The sequence below is a fragment of the Cherax quadricarinatus genome, unplaced genomic scaffold, assembly GCF_038502225.1.
Source record: "Cherax quadricarinatus isolate ZL_2023a unplaced genomic scaffold, ASM3850222v1 Contig1270, whole genome shotgun sequence".
NCBI lineage: Eukaryota > Metazoa > Arthropoda > Malacostraca > Decapoda > Parastacidae > Cherax > Cherax quadricarinatus.
In genome coordinates, this window is record NW_027196296.1 from 41,449 (window position 1) to 63,880 (window position 22,432).

Sequence of the window (22,432 nt, forward strand, 5' to 3'; positions counted from 1 at the left end):
TTAAAAATGATGGAACATTCACTGTGCTGAATGAAAAGTGACGTTCATTATATTAGAGATTAAAGTGCATTCTCTAAGCTGAAGATAAAGAAATTTTCACTTTGTTAAACAGGTGAGAGAGACAGAAAAATGAATGTTAGATTAAGGCTGTGGGAATGATGGGTAATGGGAGAGGAATGAGGAAGAGGAATACAAGGAGATGAATGCAGTAGACAGAAAGGTAGAGGGGAGTGCGACAGTAAATATGAAGGGATATTCACTATGCCAAAGATGAAGAAGCTTTTACTGTGTTAAAGAAGACATGACACTCACTAAGCAGACAAAAAAGGGGACATTCACCAAACTAATAAGGCAATAAAGTTACCTTAACAATAAAAAAGATACGTAGCCTATGCCAAGATCAGTCGAGGTAGAGGTCAAGGTAGGCGACCAGTGCCGGTGGAAGCCCTAGGCTGGCAGTGCCATGAGGAAGCCTCCACAGCTTGTGCAGCACTTTCCGTATGCTGTACCTCGCCCAGTGCTTCAGGGAGGGAGGGCCACCAAGCACTCGGTCATATAGCAGGCGTGGATGTGTAACATCTGGGTCCCTCATCACCCGCCGCGGTCCTATAGCTCTTAGCAGGAGGCGAAGTACAGCCAGGGCCTCCGGTGGGTACACGATGGAATACTGGATGTAGCATGGGCACGGGTTCCCAGGGCAAACACAGGGCGGCATCTGGCCGATGAAGGCTCGGGCGTGGGTAGAGAGACGTCGCAGTGCCAAGATGAATGGGCAATGTTGGCCGTTAAGGACAGGCGTAGCCCCGTTTTGTAAGAGCAGTAACACAGCGTCTTCGTCAGTGGCTTGAACTGCCATATAGAGAGGTGAAGCACCCTGGAGCGAGGGTAGTGGAGCATCTACGAGGGGCGCTGGAGGCCCATCAACCAGTGGTAGCAGTAGTCGCGTTGAATGCGCATGGTCTACAAAGAACTGAAGATGGTGTCTAGCTTGCTCAGGCGTGTCGGTGTCACAACGCCACGAGCTAAGGATATGAGAAACCTTGGGCCCCAACACCGCTGGTGCAACTAAACGATCTAGACCTCCTTCACAACGATGAAGAGCTAGCAGGAGCCGAGTCACAGCTTCAGAGTCACGAACATTTTGTTCTACGGCCAAAGTGACTGTGACATACAAAACATTGTGGAATTTTCCTAATTTACAAACTCCACCGTTGGTCTCAAGATGATGGTTGTGGTAATCAAGTGTGGCATTTATGAGGGAAGCAGTCGCATCAGCTGGGTTAATGGAAGCCTCCAACATCGGAGTAAATGCCGCAACTAACTCGTCTCGCCGTCTGCGGGAATTGAGACAATCTCTGGCACATCCCACGAGAAGAGTTTCCAGCATCTTTGCATCAATCATGAGGCCTTTACCAGCTCCAGCACTAGCCAGAACGACGGGCCACAACCGCTGGATGAAAGGTGCATCCTCACCAGATTTAGATCCCCAGCCTAATATAAGTCCTCTTGTCCCGGCTACATTTTTCCGAGCCATCCCGGACAATTTCAGGAAAACAATGGCCGATTTTATTATTATAGCTACAAGAATGTGAAAGCAGTGTGCAGCTCTAAAAAATCCACTGAATATGGAAAAAATAAAAATCACTGACGTTACCGAAATTGTTATGTTATTCTGTCATAACATCTATATTTTAAGCAAGATGAAATGCTAAACCCGTAGGGTCACATAGCACCTGGGGAATGAGTGGTATAGATCTATAACTTTATTAATATTAGAAATAGTATTTAGAACTGTTGAAGAAATCAGGAGTAAAACCGATCTGTGGATGCTCGGTCTATGCTGATTATACTGATAATCGTCACAAGTGCTTCACTAGTTACTACACTGGTCCAACAAAAACTTTTTCATAGTTAACACTAAAATATGTTTTCAATTCTGAATAAAAGATCGATGTCTGAGGAATAAAATCACGAATATTGAATCACACTATAACAGATTCGCCAGCGTTGAGAAACAGGTTCCTGGAATCTTCTTTACTTGTAATCACAAACCTTTTCGTTTGCATCTGCGTTTTTGGAATATATTTATTTTTTCAATGTATCCTGAGGAAGCAATAGAAATATTTAGTTAGGAAAAATGTATGTAAGCATTACGCAAAGTTTTCAGTAAAACTTACAAAATAGTACAAAATTTTGACAGGATCCACAATTTTCATAATTATTCATTCTGTCAAGCAATCTCTCTCTCTCTCTCTCTCTCTCTCTCTCTATATATATATATATATATATATATATATATATATATATATATATATATATATATATATATATATATATATATATATATATATCTATATATATATATCTAGGTAGGTACCACCTCTAGAACTTTACTAGGGACCCTCATCCTCAGAGAAGACAATAAACGTACCTCAGGGAAAACTCAAAGTTCTCCCCGGAGCTGTTTCAATATTTTCTTCTACCACCCCCTATATTTTTATACTACATGTTAACTTTATTAATAGACTGAATACATTGATAGGAAACACAAAGATGAATACATAGGTACAATATATCAAAGGGAAGTGTCCTTGGCCCTATTCTCTTTCTCGTTTACATAAACGACCTACCAAATGCATCGCAACTACTCAAACCTACGCCATTTGCAGATGACACAACATACATCTTCTCTCGCCCGAGCCCAGTCATGCTAGCCAATACTGTAAATACCAAATTATAAAATGTGAGGGAAAAGTTCAACAGATAGAAGTAGCAAACGAGTATATGGTAACGATAGTTTGATTGCCGGCTGCTTGTTAAGGTAGGGTAAGTCTAGCTCCCGCTATCCCCCCCCCTTTCTCCCCACCCCGAGAGGTGACGTGTGGGGCTCCGGTCAAACAGTAATCACTCGACTCACAGCTCCCAGCACAACTGGGAGCTGTGAGTCTGCTCCTATTCTAGTAGACTTATTGGTTGAAAGCTTTACTTTTGACCAATAATAAACTTAGTCCTTTCAGCCTTGATCTCCATGTTAGATGTTGTAATAATCACCACGTCTTTTAGGTATTGTACTTATCATGGAGAGTGATTTCTTAAGCAGTGGATAACCTGTCTCTCTTTCCAGCTTGGAATGACAGATCGGGTCACCTGCCAACCAACGAGAAGTGTTGAAGGAGAAGGACTTTTGCAAAAGTCCAGAGACGTCACTTTTTGATCTACCTTCCTGATTAACTGTAGGCGACAGCAGACAACAACCCTTCATATTTGTAGTGGTAAAGAACCTGCTTTCCTGTCATCTGGACTGACTGTTCAAGGTTATAGACTCTGTGAAGAACTAGTCGTTGGGTTGTCACCAACACCTGTGACCCCCCCACATCATCAGTAACGGCTACAATTTCTACAAGACGGTGTCAACCTCCACCAGACACCCCAATATAACTATACATATTAGCGTAGAATTCAAATGTCATTTTTTCTTTTAATTTTTCATTTTTCTTTCAAATAGGATACACCTTCATGTTTAAATGTTTTATGTTTGCATTACTAAATAATAAAGTGTTTATCTTTGTGAATTATTATTATTTCTTTTTCTATTCATTAATTTTCCTGAGGAGGAGCCAGCCTTGGTAATACTGTCTGAAGTTGTTACAGGACTGAGTAAGCCTTCACACTGAAAATATCTAACTGGATGATGACTAACAAACTTACCCTCAACATTGACAAAGCCTACTTCATTCAGTTTGGTAACAGAGCTACAGATGTCCCTCTTAACATAGTGATAAACGGATCACCTATCATAAAGCTCACAGAGGGAAAATTCTTAGGAATCCACCTTGATAGTAGACTCAAATTTCAAACACATGTACAACAAATTTCCAAGAAAATTTCCAAGACCATAGGCATACTATCGAAGATATGGTACTATGTTCCACATTCAGCTCTTCTGGCCCTATATCACTCACTAATTTACCCCTATCTCACCTATGGAATTTGTGCATGGGGCTCAACAACAATAAACCATCTCAGACCATTAATTACCCAACAAAAGGCTGCAGTCAGTATGATAATAAATTCCCACTACAGGCAGCACACTCCACCAATATTCAAAACTCTGAACCTACTCACCGTACAAAACATCCATACTTATCATTGCTTAGTTAATCTTAAGTTAATTTTAAGCCTGCCCATAATGCTCTGCATTATGGGCAGGCTACACTTAACCACTTAACCACTGTATTTCTTTGTACATCTATGTATCATGTCCAAATTAATAATAAAGGTTATAATCTCTTCCAGCTCCTCTGAAGCCAGACGTGAGCCCAGTATGCAGCATACATTTCCCCTCTGCATGGCCACACTGAGGCGCTGGAACATGAAAGCGGCTGCTCTTGGGTCCCTGGTGATGTCGATGAGTCTGGAACCCAGTTCTTTCAGGAATTGTGTGGATTTTTTTCCCCATGATCCCAAGGTTTCTGATCCCACTGGGACAAATTGATACTGTTGGCTTGTGTCCCTGCACTTGTCGACCTTGTACTCCTCCCTGTGGTCAGCAGCTCCTCCTTGTCGCCCGAAACTGTGATGGATATAAGTGTCAGTTAGTGTGGACACAAAGATATAGTCCCATGCTAATAGCTTGCTATTCTTCCAAGGATAGATGGTGATCCCACTGGGGTGGTTTGCTGGGTTGAGGTATTGTTGGCTGCTAGTGATTGTATAATGGGTTTGTTTGGTAGGTGCTGCAAGCAGGTGGTTAATGATATGTCTTCGGAGGCTTCTTACTTTATTGTTAAGTCGTGGTGGGTACACAGGCTTGTGTGTTTGAGCCCATGGCCTGGGCAGGGCCATCCCACGAGAGAGAGCTGGGAGGCCTTGTGTCTTGCAGCTAGGCCGCTGTGAGAGTGAGAGCGAGGCAAGTCTGGGCATACTGAAGTGGCAAGGCCTATAGGTGGCAGCACCAGCATGGTGTGAAATATGAACTAAGCTGGCAGACAGCATGGGCTGTCTGTGCAGACAGTACAGGCTGTCTACATATGCTCGGCCACCTATCGTAGGAACAGGGCACAGAACACAAAATAAAAACATATATATACATATGGACATGGAAAAAAAAACTTCCTACAGGGAGGGAAGAAAAAAACATGTGGGGTGTGCTAAACATCGTGGTCAAAGGCAGTGTGCGTCGAAGGGCATCACTGCACGCCTTCCTGCGTCTGGACAGATACTACAACACGGGAGACATCGCTGCGGCTGAGCTGTGATGTAACAGGGTACGGTCTCCTCTGGAACGGTGAAGCAGACATCGTAGGAGTCGCTGCAGGTTTTCACTCAACCTGGGGCACGACATGCTGGTGCCTCGAGTGAGGCATCGACAAAACTCGGCAACTGGGCAGGACTTCTGGCAAGCAACTCAGGAGGACACTTCTCGACTGGTACTGTCGCTGGGCTGTCACTGCCGGCGAGCGTGGAGCGAGTTGTGGAGCGAGTCGTGGCAGAGACGACTGGGCGAAACATCTGGGAGTCGTAACATCATACACCAGACTGCAGTGAGAGAGCTAGCAGTCAAAGTGACATCTTCTTTGTGCAGGCTGCTCACTGAAGCTTGTGACACGAGGCTGACACAGCGCCTGCCGACAGGGCTAACTGCGGCTTGGCGAGTATCATTCGGCAGTTGGAGTTATAGCAGAGGTTAGTCTAAGCGTCCCCAGACTTGTTTCTCTACATATAACTGCACTCTGACGGTTTGGAGGTGAAGTGAAACAAATCTCGATGGGAATCGTAGCAGGTACGATTCTGCAGAACAACACGAGCGATGAGCATAAAAGCTTTCTGTACAAGAGGGCTCGGTCACTCAGGGCTGTCTGATAGCTGTCAAACACACTGGTCACACGGGTGACTTAGCACAGTGGTGCTACTCAGGTCTGGCTCAGACCTCACTGGACACACGGAAACTTTAAAAACACACCGCGGTACAACAACATGTGAGAACACTGACTGAGAGGAATTAACACACGACATATATTTTCTCTCAATCTTCTCGACAATACTGAAATAATTACTGAACACTCGATGGTGACATCATGTGATGTCAGGCGTGATGTCGCGAGGTGACGTCAGCAGCACTGTTACGTCGGTAGACATCTCGAGGTGACGTCATGCAGACATTGTGACGTCATGAAGTCGGGCAGCATCGTCGGTGACGTCAATGTGATGCGGGCAGCAGACCATAGCATGAGGCCTGGGACATTTGGTAACTCACGTAGCTCGTAGGTCTACATGACATCGCCCACATCCACGTGGCGTCGTGATCCACATGGTGTCGTGATCTACGTGGCATGCTGATCCACGTAGCTTCGAGTTGCCTCGGGCACTCGGATACACAGCTATGGCAATGAATCACACGAAAAACAGCAGAAAACACAGCAGAGGGAGTGGGCAGTGGTGAGTGTATGGTAGTGTGGTGGCAAGGAGCGTGGGTGAGTGCATGGCAGGGCGAGCATCTGGCCATTCCTCCTCCTCCTCCCACAAACACGTGGAGAAGCTCACACTGGATGCAGAATTCACCACAAAACTCACCTCTGGCTTGCTGAAACAGCTGTGCTGAGCTGAACAACAATAGCAGCAACATACAAGTGACGCTGAACACGTGACTTGAGAAACAGCGTGGGACACTGTAGCGTGGGACGCTGTAGCGTGGGGTCACTGTGACGCCACTTACAATTCTCGGAGAATTTCGGCAAATTTCGGCCTGGATCCTGCTTGTACCTGTGTCTGAATGCTCAAACGTGCAGACACGACATCAGGATAACTCGTTGAGAGACGGATGCTTCTTGCATGGGATGATGAAGTGAAGATGACTTCATACCTCTTCCTTCCTCGCTTTGGGCAAACACACTGCTGCGACCACAGCTGCTACCATTTAACGGGTTTGTATGGTAGGTGCTGCAAGCGGGTAGTTGAAATGATACGTTCTTCGGAGGCTTCTTACTTTATTGTTAAGTCGTGGTGGGTACACAGGCTTGTGTTGTGCCCATGGCCCGGGCAGGGCCATCCCACGAGAGAGAGCTGGGAGTACTTGTGTCTTGCTGCTAGGCCGCTGTGAGAGTGAGAGCGAGGCAAGTCTGGGCATACTGAAGTGGCAAGGCCTATAGGTGGCAGCACCAGCATGGTGCGAAATATGAACTAAGCTGGCAGACAGCATGGGCTGTCTGTGCAGACAGTACAGGCTGTCTACAATTGGGGCTCCCTCTCGGCTGGACATCCAGTTGTAGCAAGGGTTCTCTTTATGATGTCGTTGACCTCAATGTGTCTTGCATGCCAGCCCTTGGTTTTGAAACAGTTAAGATCGTGTAGACCATATTGGTCTGCTTGCGCATCGCCACAAATACACATATATTCCATGTGAATTGGGTAGCAAGGCACAGAGCCACTGCAATGCGGAGGGACTTAGGATCGAGGCACGTTCCCATTGCTGAAATGGGAACTGTTTGGAGGAAGTCCCCAGAGTTAGATGCACTCACAGCTTGGAGATGGCCAGTCTCCCTGTCTGATATTACAGCCCCAAGCATGTTGGCAAACACTTTTCAGCGATGGGGCCATCCCAGCTTGACTGTAGGCCAGTGCTGCACTAGGGTTTAGTGCTGGAGCAGCAAGAGTCTCCCATTCAGTGATGGTACTGGCATAGCTAGAGTCCTGTATCCCTGCTGAGTCGCTGAGGTTGTCCGAAAGAATTTGTCTTATTAACTCATTTGATGCTTTGGAAGAGGATAGAAAAGCTGGTAGGGCAACCTGGGCGGATCTGCGCACTCCCAGCCCCCTGAGCCTGACTGGAAGTGAGACTTGCAACCACTGTCCATCTTCGAGGGAAAGATTCAATACACTCTCTAGCATAGTCTTAAGGAGTCATATTTCTTGAGTTCAGACTGCTGAAGGCTGGGGAGCATCTCAGAAAGTATATAAGTTTTGGGATTGACAGGCACCTGGTGAGTAGGTAGAAGGCATCGTGTGTATCTATGTCTTGCATCCTGCCTTCCATCGTCCGGAGGTCTGAGACTTTTCTTTTCTAGGATCAGATCGATGGCATTGGATCCAAGAGGAGCATCATCAATGGCTCGTGCTCCTGGTAAAACAGAACTAATATTCTGGATCATCTGTTGATTGGTAGAAACTATTTCACATTTGGTGGGGTTAAAAGATAGGCCCAGACTTTCTCCTATGTCTTCAATTTTTCTGATGTCCTTTAGGAGAGATTCTGTAGTGCCAGCTAGCGTACCATCATCGAAGAACCAGATATTGAACTCAATGGAGAGTGCTTCTGTGACTTCCTTTATGACCAAACAGAATGGAAACGGGGATCAATTTCATGATCCCCAAACAATAGTTTAGAAGTCACACTAACACGATTCTATGAAGGGATGGCTGGAAGAGAAGAGTCTAGAAACTGCTTAGAGAACAGCATCCCTTCTGACTGAGATGAAAGCGTTGGCAAAGTCTAATTTGATCAAGGCTTTTTCATCGCTGCTTCACAGCCTTGTTGAACACCAAAACCGAGCTGAGTTGGTTACAACATTGCAGCAGCCTCTTGACTCACCATTCTTATTGCAGCCTTGGCGACTAGGCGCCGAAGGGTGTTGCCCACTGCAATTGTCCTAATTCCTCCATCCTTTTTCCGGAGGGCACACAATGAGGCACCAAAGGCAAGGGGTCTAATGGCCTCTGGGACACTGCCAGCCAGGCACACATTGGGAAATTTGGTGAGTTCAGACAGCAACGTCTTCATGTGTACTCTGAGACTGAAGTCAATTTGAAAAGATGAGGAAATTTTTAAATTACTAACAATGTACAAGCAGTCAATTGGCAGCTTTTACATGTTTTTACACTTTGAGAATAAAAGGAGGTGGAATAGAAGATATTACATTGTATAAAGCAAGTGGGAGAGGTGGATGATTGTTTTTACTTCTTGAAGGGTTACCTTGGAAGACTATCCCTTGTTAATTAGTATTACCCCAGGTGCAGTTTAGTATGGACAAAAGGTGCTAAGTGATGCTAAAGGGGAAATAGAATTTGGCAGAAACTCGGTACAGCAGCTGTTAAGGGCGTAGGCAAGAAAATACCTGCAGGAGACGGAAAATGCAAAATCGGTTTGAAAGCACTTAAAACTCTTCATAAAAAGTTTGGTAAGTGAAATATTTTTAACTATGAGGTAAACTTTCGTACAACCAATACATTTGCAGGAGCACCGTACATTTCACAAGGGAAGTAGAGCTCAATACTTATGTTTCCATTCATACTAAAACTTGGATATGTCAAGTTTTGCCATGCACCCACCCCTTACACATTTTACATAAGGTGCCTTTTCTGTTTTTCTTGCGTACTTTAGTACAGTGTATACACATGTTCGGTGGTGTTTGAGATAATAATATTGGCTGTATTGTTTTACATTGACCTATGTATGTATTAGATATGGAATTAAGGTTATCATTCCTAGCTACTAGACCGTCATTATCACCGTCATTCTGTCTGTTTTGCCTCTGCACAATAGTTTGAGGTCCTGGATTAATTTGGATATCACCACTTAAGAGCGCTACAATGAGAGCTGTGTGCCACTGTTTTTGTTTGGGTATGCGGTGTTGCCATACCTTGCGACGATAGTGACATTTACGTTGTTGGTAGGATGGCAACTGTTGGGCTTTTACTGTCCAGGGCGCTGTTACTCCATTCACCTTTTCCAGCTCCCATGACTGAATTCCTTCTTCATGGAATTGCAGGATGAAGATAAATATAATTAAGGCAGCCTGTACCCTCCTAACGCCTGCCATTTTCACTCTTCACTCTTTTAATCATACACAACAATATTTATTTCTCTTTTCCAGTCACCTAGAAAACCCCAGTAGCTGCTCTAGCAATCACCACTGATTATTAGTAAATTTCCTGGTATCTACTTCAAAACCCTCTTCACTCCTCGCTTATCCCTATACTCCACTAACCCCTTTCACTTATCCCCTTATTTCACCCCCCCCTCCCCCTTCCCGCCTCACTTCACAGTCCAGTTTCACCTATTACACTTCTAACTCATTTCCATTCTGACAGGACCAGAAAGTTTTAATCAATGGTTTTATCCGTCCAAATCCCCTTCAGTTCCATTTATCGGGTCTGTGTGGTGTTGTTGACTGCCTGACCTGGTCTGCTGTCTCAGCCATTTTTAAAAGCACTGAGTGAAGAAAACGCCACCTACAACCTGACTTTCGGTAGACCCAAAGAACAGATAAGACACTTGTTTAGCGAGGCATAACAAATTATAAAAATAAACACCAATAGAGCCAAAACCTTTCAATCGAGAAAGTAGAATCATGAATGGTAAAGAGATAAATACAGCCCTGCAGAGTATGCAAGTTATCTAGGTTGTCATGCATTGGACGAGATAGAAATATATATAATAGAATAAAAGACAAACCAAAATGTATTATAAATATATGAAAAGTCTTACGAAACACGTATGGGTCACTGGGGTGAACATTTATGTTAAAATGCATAAATTAAGGTAAATTTATTTGAGTCCAGTCACCCATGATGTGGTGACTCCAGTCACCCATGATGTGGTGACTCCAGTCACCCATGATGTGGTGACTCCAGTCACCCATGATGTGGTGACTCCAGTCACCCATGATGTGGTGACTCCAGTCACCATGATGTGGTGAGTCCAGTCACCATGATATGGTGACTCCAGTCACCCATTCACCCATGATGTGGTGACTCCAATCACCATGATGTGGTGACTCCAGTCACCATGGTGTGGTGACTCCAATCACCATGATGTGGTGACTCCAGTCACTATGGTGTGGTGACTGCAGTCACCATGGTGTGGTGACTCCAGTCACTATGGTGTGGTGACTGCAGTCACCATGGTGTGGTGACTCCAGTCACTATGGTGTGGTGACTGCAGTCACCATGATGTGGTGACTCCAGTCACAATGGTGTGGTGACTGCAGTCACCATGGTGTGGTGACTCCAGTCACTATGGTGTGGTGACTGCAGTCACCATGATGTGGTGACTCCAGTCACCATGGTGTGGTGACTGCAGTCACCATGGTGTGGTGACTCCAGTCACCATGGTGTGGTGACTGCAGTCACCATGGTGTGGTGACTCCAGTCACTATGGTGTGGTGACTGCAGTCACCATGATGTGGTGACTCCAGTCACCATGGTGTGGTGACTGCAGTCACCATGGTGTGGTGACTCCAGTCACTATGGTGTGGTGACTGCAGTCACCATGATGTGGTGACTCCAGTCACTATGGTGTGGTGACTGCAGTCACCATGGTGTGGTGACTCCAGTCACTATGGTGTGGTGACTCCGGTCATCATGATGTGGTGACTCCAGTCACCATGGTGTGGTGACTCCAGTCACAATGATGTGGTGACTCCAGTCACAATGATGTGGTGACTCCAGTCACCATGAAGTGGTGACTCCAGTCACCATGGTGTGGTGACTCCAATCACCATGATATGGTGACTGCAGTCACCATGGTGTGGTGACTCCAGTCACCATGCTGCGCCTACCATCCCCGCCTTGTTTCAGTTTTGTGGTGAAAATGTTGGTCACAGTTTATTGTTACACTGAAATTTCCTCTTTAGACTTAACGTAGAGTTTACCTAGAGAGGGTTTGGTGGGTCTGTGACCCCGCGGATCGGTCTGAGACCATGCCTCATGGTGGATCATGGCCTGATCAACCAGGTTGTTACTGCTGTACGCTTGCAAACTGACGTAGGAAACTGTCCAGTGCCTTCTTGAAGACAACCAGGGATCCATTGGCAGTTGAAAAGTCTTGGGCCCCTGACACTTACTGTGTTGTCTCTCAGTGCACTCATGGCAGCCCCTGCTTTGCGATGGGGGAATGTTGCATCTCCTCCGAGTCTTTTGCTTTTATGAGCTAAGATTACTTGCAAGTGCAGGTAATATAGATATTATTGTTATAACTGAGACCTGGTTCAACCTGAAAGATAGAGAAATGCCTTCTGAATGCAACATGCAGGGTTATAAACTATTCCACACTGACAGGGTCAACAGGAAGGGTGGTGGAGTGGCGATGTATGTCAGAGATAATTTAAACTGTTGTGTTAGACAAGATGTAAGATTAGAAATATCTGACACAGAATCTGTTTGGTTACAGTTTCTCAAAGGTCGTGAAAAATTAATTTTTGGTGTGATTTATAGGCCCCACAAACCTTGATAGGGAGTGCAGTAAGCTGTTATGGGACGAAATTCATAAGGCATCTAGATATGAAAATGTTGTGTTAACTGGAGTGAGTTCCGGGGGTCAACGCCCCCGCGGCCCGATCTGTGACCAGGCCTCCTGGTGGATCAGAGCCTGATCAACCAGGCTGTTGCTACTGGCTGCACGCAAACCAAAGTACGAGCCACAGCCCGGCTGATCAGGAACTGACTTTAGGTGCTTGTCCATTGCCAGCTTGAAGACTGCCAGGGGACTGTTGGTAATCCCCCTTATGTGTGCTGGGAGGCAGTTGAACAGTCTCGGGCCCCTGACACTTATTGTATGGTCTCTTAACGTGCTAGTGACACCCCTGCTTTTCATTGGGGGGATGTTGCATCGTCTGCCAAGTCTTTTGCTTTCGTAGTGAGTGATTTTCGTGTGCAAGTTCGGTACCTGGAGTTTACCTGGAGTTTACCTGGAGAGAGTTTCGGGGGTCAACGCCCCCGCGGCCCGGTCTGTGACCAGGCCTCCTTAGGTCAGTGTCCCAGGATGCGACCCACACCAGTCGACTAACACCCAGGTACCCATTTTACTGATGGGGAACATAGACAACAGGTGGAAAGAAACACGTCCAATGTGAAGCGAGAGCGTTAACCACCAGGCCACCAGAGCCCCTCTAGGATTTTCCAGGTGTATATAATCATGTATCGCTCCCTCCTGCGTTCCAGGGAATACAGGTTTAGGAACCTCAAGCGCTCCCAGTAATTATGCGCGCCGTGAAAGTCCTCTGTACATTTTCCAGGTCGGCAACTTCACCTGCCTTGAAAGGTGCCGTCAGTGTGCAGCAATACTCCAGCTAAGATAGAACAAGTGACCTGAAGAGTGTCATCATGAACTTGGGCTCCCTAGTTTTGAAGGTTCTCATTATCCATCCTGTCATTTTTCTAGCAGATGCGATTGATACAATGTTATGGTCCTTGAAGGTGAGATCCTCCGACATGATCACTCCCAGGTCTTTGACGTTGGTGTTTCGCTCTATTTTGTGGCCAGAATTTGTTTTGTACTCTGATGAAGATTTAATTTCCTCATGTTTACCATATCTGAGTAATTGAAATTTCTCATCGTTGAACTTCATATTGTTTTCTGCAGCCCACTGAAAGATTTGGTTGATGTCCGCCTGGAGCCTTGCAGTGTCTGCAATGGAAGACACTGTCATGCAGATTCGGGTGTCATCTGCAAAGGAAGACACGGTGCTGTGGCTGACATCCTTGTCTATGTCGGATATGAGGATGAGGAACAAGATGGGAGCGAGTACTGTGCCTTGTGGAACAGAGCTTTTCACCGTAGCTGCCTCGGACTTTACTCTGTTGACGACTACTCTCTGTGTTCTGTTAGTGAGGAAATTATAGATCCATCGACCGACTTTTCCTGTTATTCCTTTAGCACGCATTTTGTGCGCTATTACGCCATGGTCACACTTGTCGAAGGCTTTTGCAAAGTCTGTATATATTACATCTGCATTCTTTTTGTCTTCTAGTGCATTTAGGACCTTGTCGTAGTGATCCAATAGTTGAGACAGACAGGAGCGACCTGTTCTAAACCCATGTTGCCCTGGGTTGTGTAACTGATGGGTTTCTAGATGGGTGGTGATCTTGCTTCTTAGGACCCTTTCAAAGATTTTTATGATATGGGATGTTAGTGCTATTGGTCTGTAGTTCTTTGCTGTTGCTTTACTGCCCCCTTTGTGGAGTGGGGCTATGTCTGTTGCTTTAGTAACTGTGGGACGACCCCCGTGTCCATGCTCCCTCTCCATAGGATGGAAAAGGCTCGTGATAGGGGCTTCTTGCAGTTCTTGATGAACACAGAGTTCCATGAGTCTGGACCTGGGGCAGAGTGCATGGGCATGTCATTTATCGCCTTTTCGAAGTCATTTGGCGTAAGGATAACATCGGATAGGCTTGTGTTAATCAAATTTTGTGGCTCTCTCATAAAAAAATTCATTTTGATCTTCGACTCTCAGTCTGGTTAGCGGCTTGCTAAAAACTGAGTCATATTGGGACTTGAGTAGCTCACTCATTTCCTTGCTGTCATCTGTGTAGGACCCATCTTGTTTAAGTAGGGGCCCAATACTGGACGTAGTTCTCGATTTTCATTTGGCATAGGAGAAGAAATACTATGGGTTTCTTTCGATTTCATTTATGGCTTTTAGTTCTTCCCGCGATTCCTGACTCCTAAAGGATTCTTTTAGCTTAAGTTCGATGCTTGCTATTTCTCTGACCAGTGTCTCCCTACGCATTTCAGATATATTGACCTCTTTTAGCCGCTCTGTTATTCTTTTCCGTCTCCTGTAAAGGAAGCGCCTGTCTCTTTCTATTTTACATCTACTCCTCCTTTTTCTTAGAGGAATAAGCCTTGTGCATACATCGAGTGCCACCGAGTTAATCTGTTCTAGGCATAAGTTGGGGTCTGTGTTGCTTAGTATATCTTCCCAGCTTATATCGGTTAGGACTTGGTTTACTTGGTCCCACTTTATGTTTTTGTTATTGAAGTTGAATTTGGTGAATGCTCCCTCGTGACTAGTCTCATTATGTCGGTCTGGGGCTCCATGCATACATGTCTGAACCTCAATTATGTTGTGATCTGAGTATATTGTTTTTGATATGGTGACATTTCTTATCAGATCATCATTGTTAGTGAAGATGAGGTCTAGTGTATTCTCCAGTCTAGTAGGCTCTATTATTTGCTGGTTTAAATTGAATTTTGTGCAGAGATTTAAAAGCTCGTGTGAGTGTGAGTTTTCATCATAGCTGCCTCCTGGTGTTATTACTGCAACAATATTATTTGCTATATTCCTCCATTTTAGGTGCCTTAAGTTGAAATCCCCCAGGAGCAAGATGTTTGGTGAAGGAGCTGGAAGATTTTCCAGACAGTGGTCAATTTTTAACAGCTGTTCCTGGAATTGCTGGGATGTTGCATCCGGAGGCTTGTAGACTACCACAATGACTAGGTTTTGGCTCTCGACCTTTACTGCTAAAACTTCCACTACCTCATTTGAGACATTAGGCAGTTCTGTGCAAACAAGTGACTCTGCAATGTACAGGCCAACCCCCCCCCCCTTTTTGCCTGTTCACTCTGTCACATCTGTATAGGTTGTAACTTGGGATCCATATTTCGTTGTCCAAGTGATCCTTTATGTGGGTCTCAGTGAAAGCCGCGAACATTGCCTTTGCCTCTGCAAGCAGTCCACGGATGAAAGGTATTTTGTTGTTTGTTGCTGGCTTTAGACCCTGTATATTTGCAAAGAAGAATGTTATCGGACTGGTGGTATTGTTGGTACTGGGGGGATATTTTTTTCCGGCATTAGTATCTGTATCTGTTGGTTTGGAGTGGAGGCCATCGACTGTGGTTCCACTCCAGGAATGACTGGATTTGGTGTACGATTTCTGCCATTTCCTGCCAGTTTTTTTTCCTTCCTGGCACTAAAAAACCTCTCCCTCTTGAGTGGCTGTGGCTACCCAGGTTTTCCCATGGCCTGGATGTTTTGTATCTTTTTGTCCCCTTTAGATGGTATGCCTGGCAATTTAAGTTATAGCACAGTCTTTCCTGTACTGAAGAGGTACACAGTTCAGGGTGAAAAAGCTTACAGGAAGGGAGTTTGCATTTTCCTGTTGTCATATGGGCATGGCATTTTCTAGGGTGGTCATAGTTGCACGTCCCATCTGTTTTTCCAGATTTCCCATGCCAGCAGATACCAAGTGCATAGTATGTGCACAGGCTTGGTTTCCGTTTGCCTTGGGTTTCTGTGACTGTATTCCCTGTTGGTGCATGTTTCCCTGTCTTACTTCTATCCTCCCTAGCACCAACAATGGAGCTCCTACCAGTTGTTTTTGGTAATATATCCTCACTATTGCTAGTGGAGTCCTCTTGTTTGCTATTTCCTGCGGTATTTCTAGTTTGCAATATTGGTTTTATCTTATCTTTGACTACACTTGTTTCCCTACTATGGCTCCTGTCCCCTATGAGGTCATTTATATGTATTCCTTCCTGCACATAATTCCCGACTACCTGGACAAAATCTCCAGCTTCACCATTACTGTCTCCCAGGACAGCATCTCCAGCTTCACCATTACTGTCTCCCAGGACAGCACCTCCAGCTTCACCATTACTGTCTCCCAGGACAGCACCTCCAGCTTCACCATTACTGTCTCCCAGGACAGCACTATCAGCCCCACATTTACTGACTACCAGGACTTCATCTCCAGCCTTACAGTTTCTGACTACATGGCCAGTATCAAGGGCAGTACCATTCAGCCCAGACTTTTTATGTTCCCATCTGTTGTAGAAAGCTTCCAGGTTGTCTATGAAAGCAGCTTTGATGTTATCCTCTTTTAATACCCTTGTGATTTTAGTCCACAGATTTATCTCATTTGGGCATACCCAAAAACACTTCTTTGTTTTAATACTGCTTGTAGCTAGTTCTTGGATATCTGCACAAGGGGCGTGACACCAATTTCCACGAAAATGACAATTTACCCATGTGGAAGCCCGTTTGTTTGACTGACCACAGACTACACACAGCTTCATAATGATTTGAATGGTTGATTTACTGCAATTCTTCTAGCAACCTCTTGAATATTCTATTAATAACCTCCTTAAATGAAGCTCTAGCTATTTGTATTTCTGTTTCTAACTGTTTTTGTATATTGGACAGCTTACCGTGCACGTTCCTGATTTATATTTAATGTTTGTGTTTATAAGGGCGCCTACAACCCCATCCGTTTACTGTCTGCTTTATTGTCCAACGAAACCGTTTGAAACCAGTCAAGGGTTCGGACCAGTCAAGGGTTCGGACCAGTCGATCTGATCTGATCAGTGGGTCACTTATTTAAAACATACTGGTCGGTGATTTGAGCTAACACATGAAGGATCTACTGGAAATTATCTACCCGAGTAATAAGTGATTTGATTGATACAAAAGTATAACTTGCGTGTTGAAGAAACCGGTGACTGCTAGCAACTCCTACAATGACGAACGGTCGACCTCAACCCTTGTTTATCAATCGCTGTATCTAGCTTTTCTATTTTTTTTCCGTCTCCACCACAATAAATGCTATATTATCACTATAGTTGACTGGTGGAAATTTTGGAGGAAGGACGCTTTTTCTGTAGTAATAATTGCTTCTCGTTGTGTATATTGCGACCGCTGGTAACTACAGGTTATATGAAATTCGCAGTATACGTCTGGTATTTCAAGAAAAAAGAAACTAATGAAAGTCCCTCCACTCCACTAAGTACCATTATAATACTGGTTAGTTGCTACTACAACACTGTATTCTGCTATTCACTGGTATCACTAGATTATATGCGAGTACACTAGCAAGCCTGGAAGATTATTAAAAACAGCTGACCTGTGGTAAGTTTCTGGCGACTTCTGGCACCTGCCTCTATAGGCTTATCACTTCATTTACAAATTCACCTGTTTTCAAATGACACTTTACCCTTTATCATCAATATACTAGGGAGCCACTGTAGTATACACTATACACTATGTATACTCAATGTTATCAGGGAGACTTTCTTTCCTCTGACACGAAAAGTTCAATTATTATTATTTTTTTCACACGGGACACAGGCCTACGATTCCCCTCTGGCAGTAAACTCTGCTAGGTAGTGCGCACTAATTCTCCTTTTTTGACTCAGTATATAATGTTTTCCGCCCAAGATTGGTTCCAGGCGCTAGAGGGATGTATCGTATAGGATTGATGACACAAATTAAAGTTCTAGCACGTAAGAGCGACCGTGAAAACACGAGAAAACCCGGAGCACAACGAGGCACGCTGACACGGGTGACATAAGGGGGATTTCTAATATGGGAGAACTTTAGACAAATTGACTGGAACACTGTGACAGGAAATCTTGAGTCTAGTGACTTTCTTGATACGGTTCAAGACTGCTTTTTAAACCAGTTTGTGAGAGAACCAGCTAGAGGAAACAATCTGACTTAGTTCTTGCCAACAAAGAATCACTAGTTAATAATCTTGACATTAGTGATGAGCTTGGGGAAAGTGATCACAAATCACTTAGTTTCAATATATCATGGAATTACCCAGATAACTTCAACCAAGTCGCTGTCCCAGATTTCCACTTGGCCGACTTCATGGGTATGAGAAATTACCTGGGTGGGCTAAATTGGGACAACCTTACAATGTGTCAGGTAGGGAGGATTGAATGTCAACATGACGTATTTCAGAGCATAGTGCTGGCTTTTGTTCCGAGTATGAAAATAAGATCTAACAAAAATGATCCCAAATGTATAAACAATAGATTAAAATATCTCATTGGTCAAAAGAGAGGCATATATAGGCGTATCAAAAGAGGGAAAGGGCAGTTAACAAATCAATATATCTAGATAAAGAGAGAAATAAGAGAGGGAATAAGAAAAACAAAAAGGGATTATGAGGCTAAAGTCGCAAGAGATTCGAAGACTAACCCAAAAATGTTCTTTCAGGTATACAGAAGTAAGATTAGGGACAAGATAGAGCCACTTAAGTGTAACTCAGGTCAGATCACTGACAGTAATAAGGATATGTGTGAAATTTTCAGTTCTTACTTCCTCTCAGTTTTTACTCAGGAAGATACTAGCGAAATTCCAGAAATAATATATTATGTAGAACAGGACGATAATAAACTATGCACGATTAGGGTAACTAGTAAGTAAATAAGTAAGTTTATTCAGGTATACACAAATACAGTTACATACATTGTCATACATAGCAGTATATGTGTAGAGAACCTGGGATAACCCAGAAAAGTCAGACAGACTGACTTATTTCCACTGGGGCTAGTGACATGGTCCTCAGACAAATAGAGAAATTAAAACCTAACAAATCCCCAGGTCCTGATGAACTGTTTGCAAGGGTGTTAAAGGAATGTAAAGAGGAACTTAGCATACCTTTGGCTAATCTTTTCAACATATCACTACAAACTGGCATAGTGCCTGATAAGTGGAAAATGGCAAATGTAATACCTATTTACTAGGCAGGTGACAGGTCCTTGGCTACGAACTATAAGCCTTACCTCCATAGTGGGAAAATTTATGGAATCAATAATTGCTGAAGCAATTCGTAGCCATTTTGACAGGCACAGATTGATTAATGAATCTCAACACGGTTTTACAAAGGGGCGTTCCTGTCTTACGAATTTACTAACTTTCTTCACTAAGGTGTTTGAGGAGGTAGATCATGGTATTGAATATGATATTGTGTATATGGACTTCAGTAAGATTTTTCGATAGAGTTCCACATCAGAGGCTATTGAGGAAACTTAAGGCACACGGAATAAGAGGAGAAATTTTTTCCTGGGTAGAGGCATGGCTGACAAATAGGCAGCAGAGAGTTTGCATAAATGGGGAGAAATCAGAACGGGGGCACGTCACAAGTGGTGTTCCACAGGGGTCAGTGTTGGGCCCCTTGTTCACAATTTACATAAACGACATAGATGAGGGAATAAATAGTGACATAAGCAAATTTGCTGATGACACCAAAATAGGCCGTCCAATTCATTCTAATGAGGACTTTAGAGCACTCCAGGATGATATGAATAGACTGATTCAGTGGTCAGAGAAGTGGCAGATGCAGTTTAATATACACAAATGCAAAGTTCTAAATGTTGGACAGGAAAATGACTATGCCACGTATAAACTAAATAATGTATATCTTAATATTACGGATTACAAAAAGGATTTAGTGCTTGTTAGTAAAGTGTTCGTAATAAAGCTAACAGAGTCCTTGGCTTCATAGCAAGAAATATAAATAATAGGTTGTTCTTCAACTCTATATATCCTTGGTTAGGTCTCATTTAGATTATGTTGCGCAGTTTTGGTCACCGTATTACAGAATAGATATAAATGCACTGGAAAACTTACAAAGGAGGATGACAAAGTTGATCCCATGTACCAGAAATCTTCCCAATGAGGATAGACTGAGGGTCCTGAATCTGCACTCTCTAGAAAGGCGTAGAAATAGGGATGATATGATTGAGGTGTATAAATGGAAAACAGGAATTAATAAAGGGGATGTAAATAGCATACTAAAAATATCTAACATAGACAGGACTCACAGCAATGGTTTTAAATTGGAAAAATTCAGATTCAGGAAGGATATAGGAAATCACTGATTTGGTAACAGAGTTATGGATGAATGGGACAAACTCCCGAGCACCATCGTAGAAGCTAAAACGTTGTGTAGTTTTAAAAATAGGCTGGATAAATACATGAGTGGGTGTGGGTGGGTGTGAGCTTGACCTGACTTGCTTGTGTAAGTAAGTAAGTAAGTAAGTAAGTAGGTCGGATGCCGTGCTCCTCCCTTAAGTGATATGTCTGACCTCACTAGGTCGAGGCATAGGCTTAAGGTGGTGGGAGAATTGGACCCGCCTCACATAGGCCAGTAGGCCTGTTACAGTCTTTCTTCTTTCTTATGCTCTTATAAGTGACGGTTGTCTTTGTATTGTTGCACAGAAATTTATGTAGATTGATGGTATATTTCAGTTAAACATGACTGGTCGTTTATTTCGTATTCTTGCATTGAAATCACTGTATATTATTAATAATATTATTTTTATATTAAGTAAAAGGACACAAATGCAAATCAGGAACGTGCACGGTAAGCTGTCCAATATACAAAAACAGTTAGAAACAGAAATACAAATAGCTAGAGTTTCATTTAAGGAGGTTATTAATAGAATGTTCAAGAGGTTGCTAGTAGAATTGCAGTAAATCAACCATTCAAATCATTATGAAGCTGTGTGTAGTCTGTGGTCAGTCAAACAAACGGGCTTCCACATGGGTAAATTGTCATTTTTGTGGAAATTGGTGTCACGCCCCTTGTGCAGATATCCAAGAACTAGCTACAAGCAGTGTTAAAACAGGGAAGTGTTTTTGGGTATGCCCAAATGAGGAAAATCTGTGGACTAAAATCACAAGGGTATTAAAAGAGGACAACATCAAAGCTGTTTTCATAGAAAACCTGGAAGCTTTCTACAACAGATGGGAACATAAAAAGTCTGGGCTGAATGGTACTGCCCTTGATACTGGCCATGTAGTCACAAACTGTAAGGCTGGAGGTGATGTCCTGGTAGTCAGTAAATGTGGGGCTGATAGTGCTGTCCTGGGAGACAGTAATGGTGAAGCTGGAGGTGCTGTCCTGGGAGACAGTAATGGTGAAGCTGGAGGTGCTGTCCTGGGAGACAGTAATGGTGAAGCTGGAGGTGCTGTCCTGGGAGACAGTAATGGTGAAGCTGGAGATTTTGTCCAGGTAGTCGGGAATTATACACAGGAAGGAATACATATAAATGACCTCATAGGGGACAGGAGCCATAGTAGGGAAACGACTGTAGTCAAAGATAAGATAAAACAAATATTGCAAACTAGAAATACCGCAGGAAATAGCAAACAAGAGGACTCCACTAGCAATAGTGAGGATATATTACCAAAAACAACTGGTGGGAGCTCCATTGTTGGTGCTAGGGAGGATAGAAGTAAGACAGGGAAACATGCACCAACAGGGAATACAGTCACAGAAACCCAAGGCAAACGGAAACCAAGCCTGTGCACATACTATGCACTTGGTATCTGCTGGCATGGAAAATCTGGAAAAACAGATGGGACGTGCAACTATGACCACACTAGAAAATGCCATGCCAATATGACAACAGGAAAATGCAAACTCCCTTCCTGTAAGCTTTTTCACCATGAACTGTGTACCTCTTCAGTACAGGAAAGACTGTGCTATAACTTAAATTGCCAGGCATACCATCTAAAGGGGACAAAAAGATACAAAACATCCAGGCCATGGGAAAACCTGGGTAGCCACAGCCGCTCAAGAGGGAGAGGTTTTTTAGTGCCAGGAAGGAAAAAAAACTGGCAGGAAATGGCAGAAATCGTACACCAAATCCAGTCATTCCTGGAGTGGAACCACAGTCGATGGCCTCCACTCCAAACCAACAGATACAGATACTAATGTCGGATAAAAATTCCCCTCCCCCAGTACCAACAATACCACCAGTCCGATAACATTCTTCTTTGCAAATAAAGGCACCAACAAACAACAAAATACCTTTCATCCGTGGACTGCTTGCAGAGGCAAAGGCAATGTTCGCGGCTTTCACTGAGACCCACATAAAGGATCACTTGGACAACGAAATATGGATCCCAGGTTACAACCTATA

At 43.9% G+C, this 22,432-nt stretch overlaps 1 protein-coding gene across 1 annotated transcript in view; it reads right to left on the bottom strand.

Annotated features, from left to right (window-relative positions):
* Positions 1-356: 356 nt before the first annotated feature.
* stops (SOCS domain-containing protein stops) overlaps positions 357-22,432 on the bottom strand; it is a 43,902-nt gene continuing 21,826 nt past the window's right edge. Inside the window, exon 2 of the mRNA XM_070080928.1 lies at positions 357-2,103. Coding sequence (XP_069937029.1) covers positions 401-1,534 — 1,134 coding nt within the window. The 5' untranslated portion in view covers positions 1,535-2,103 and the 3' untranslated portion in view covers positions 357-400. The remainder of the gene's footprint in view (positions 2,104-22,432) is intronic.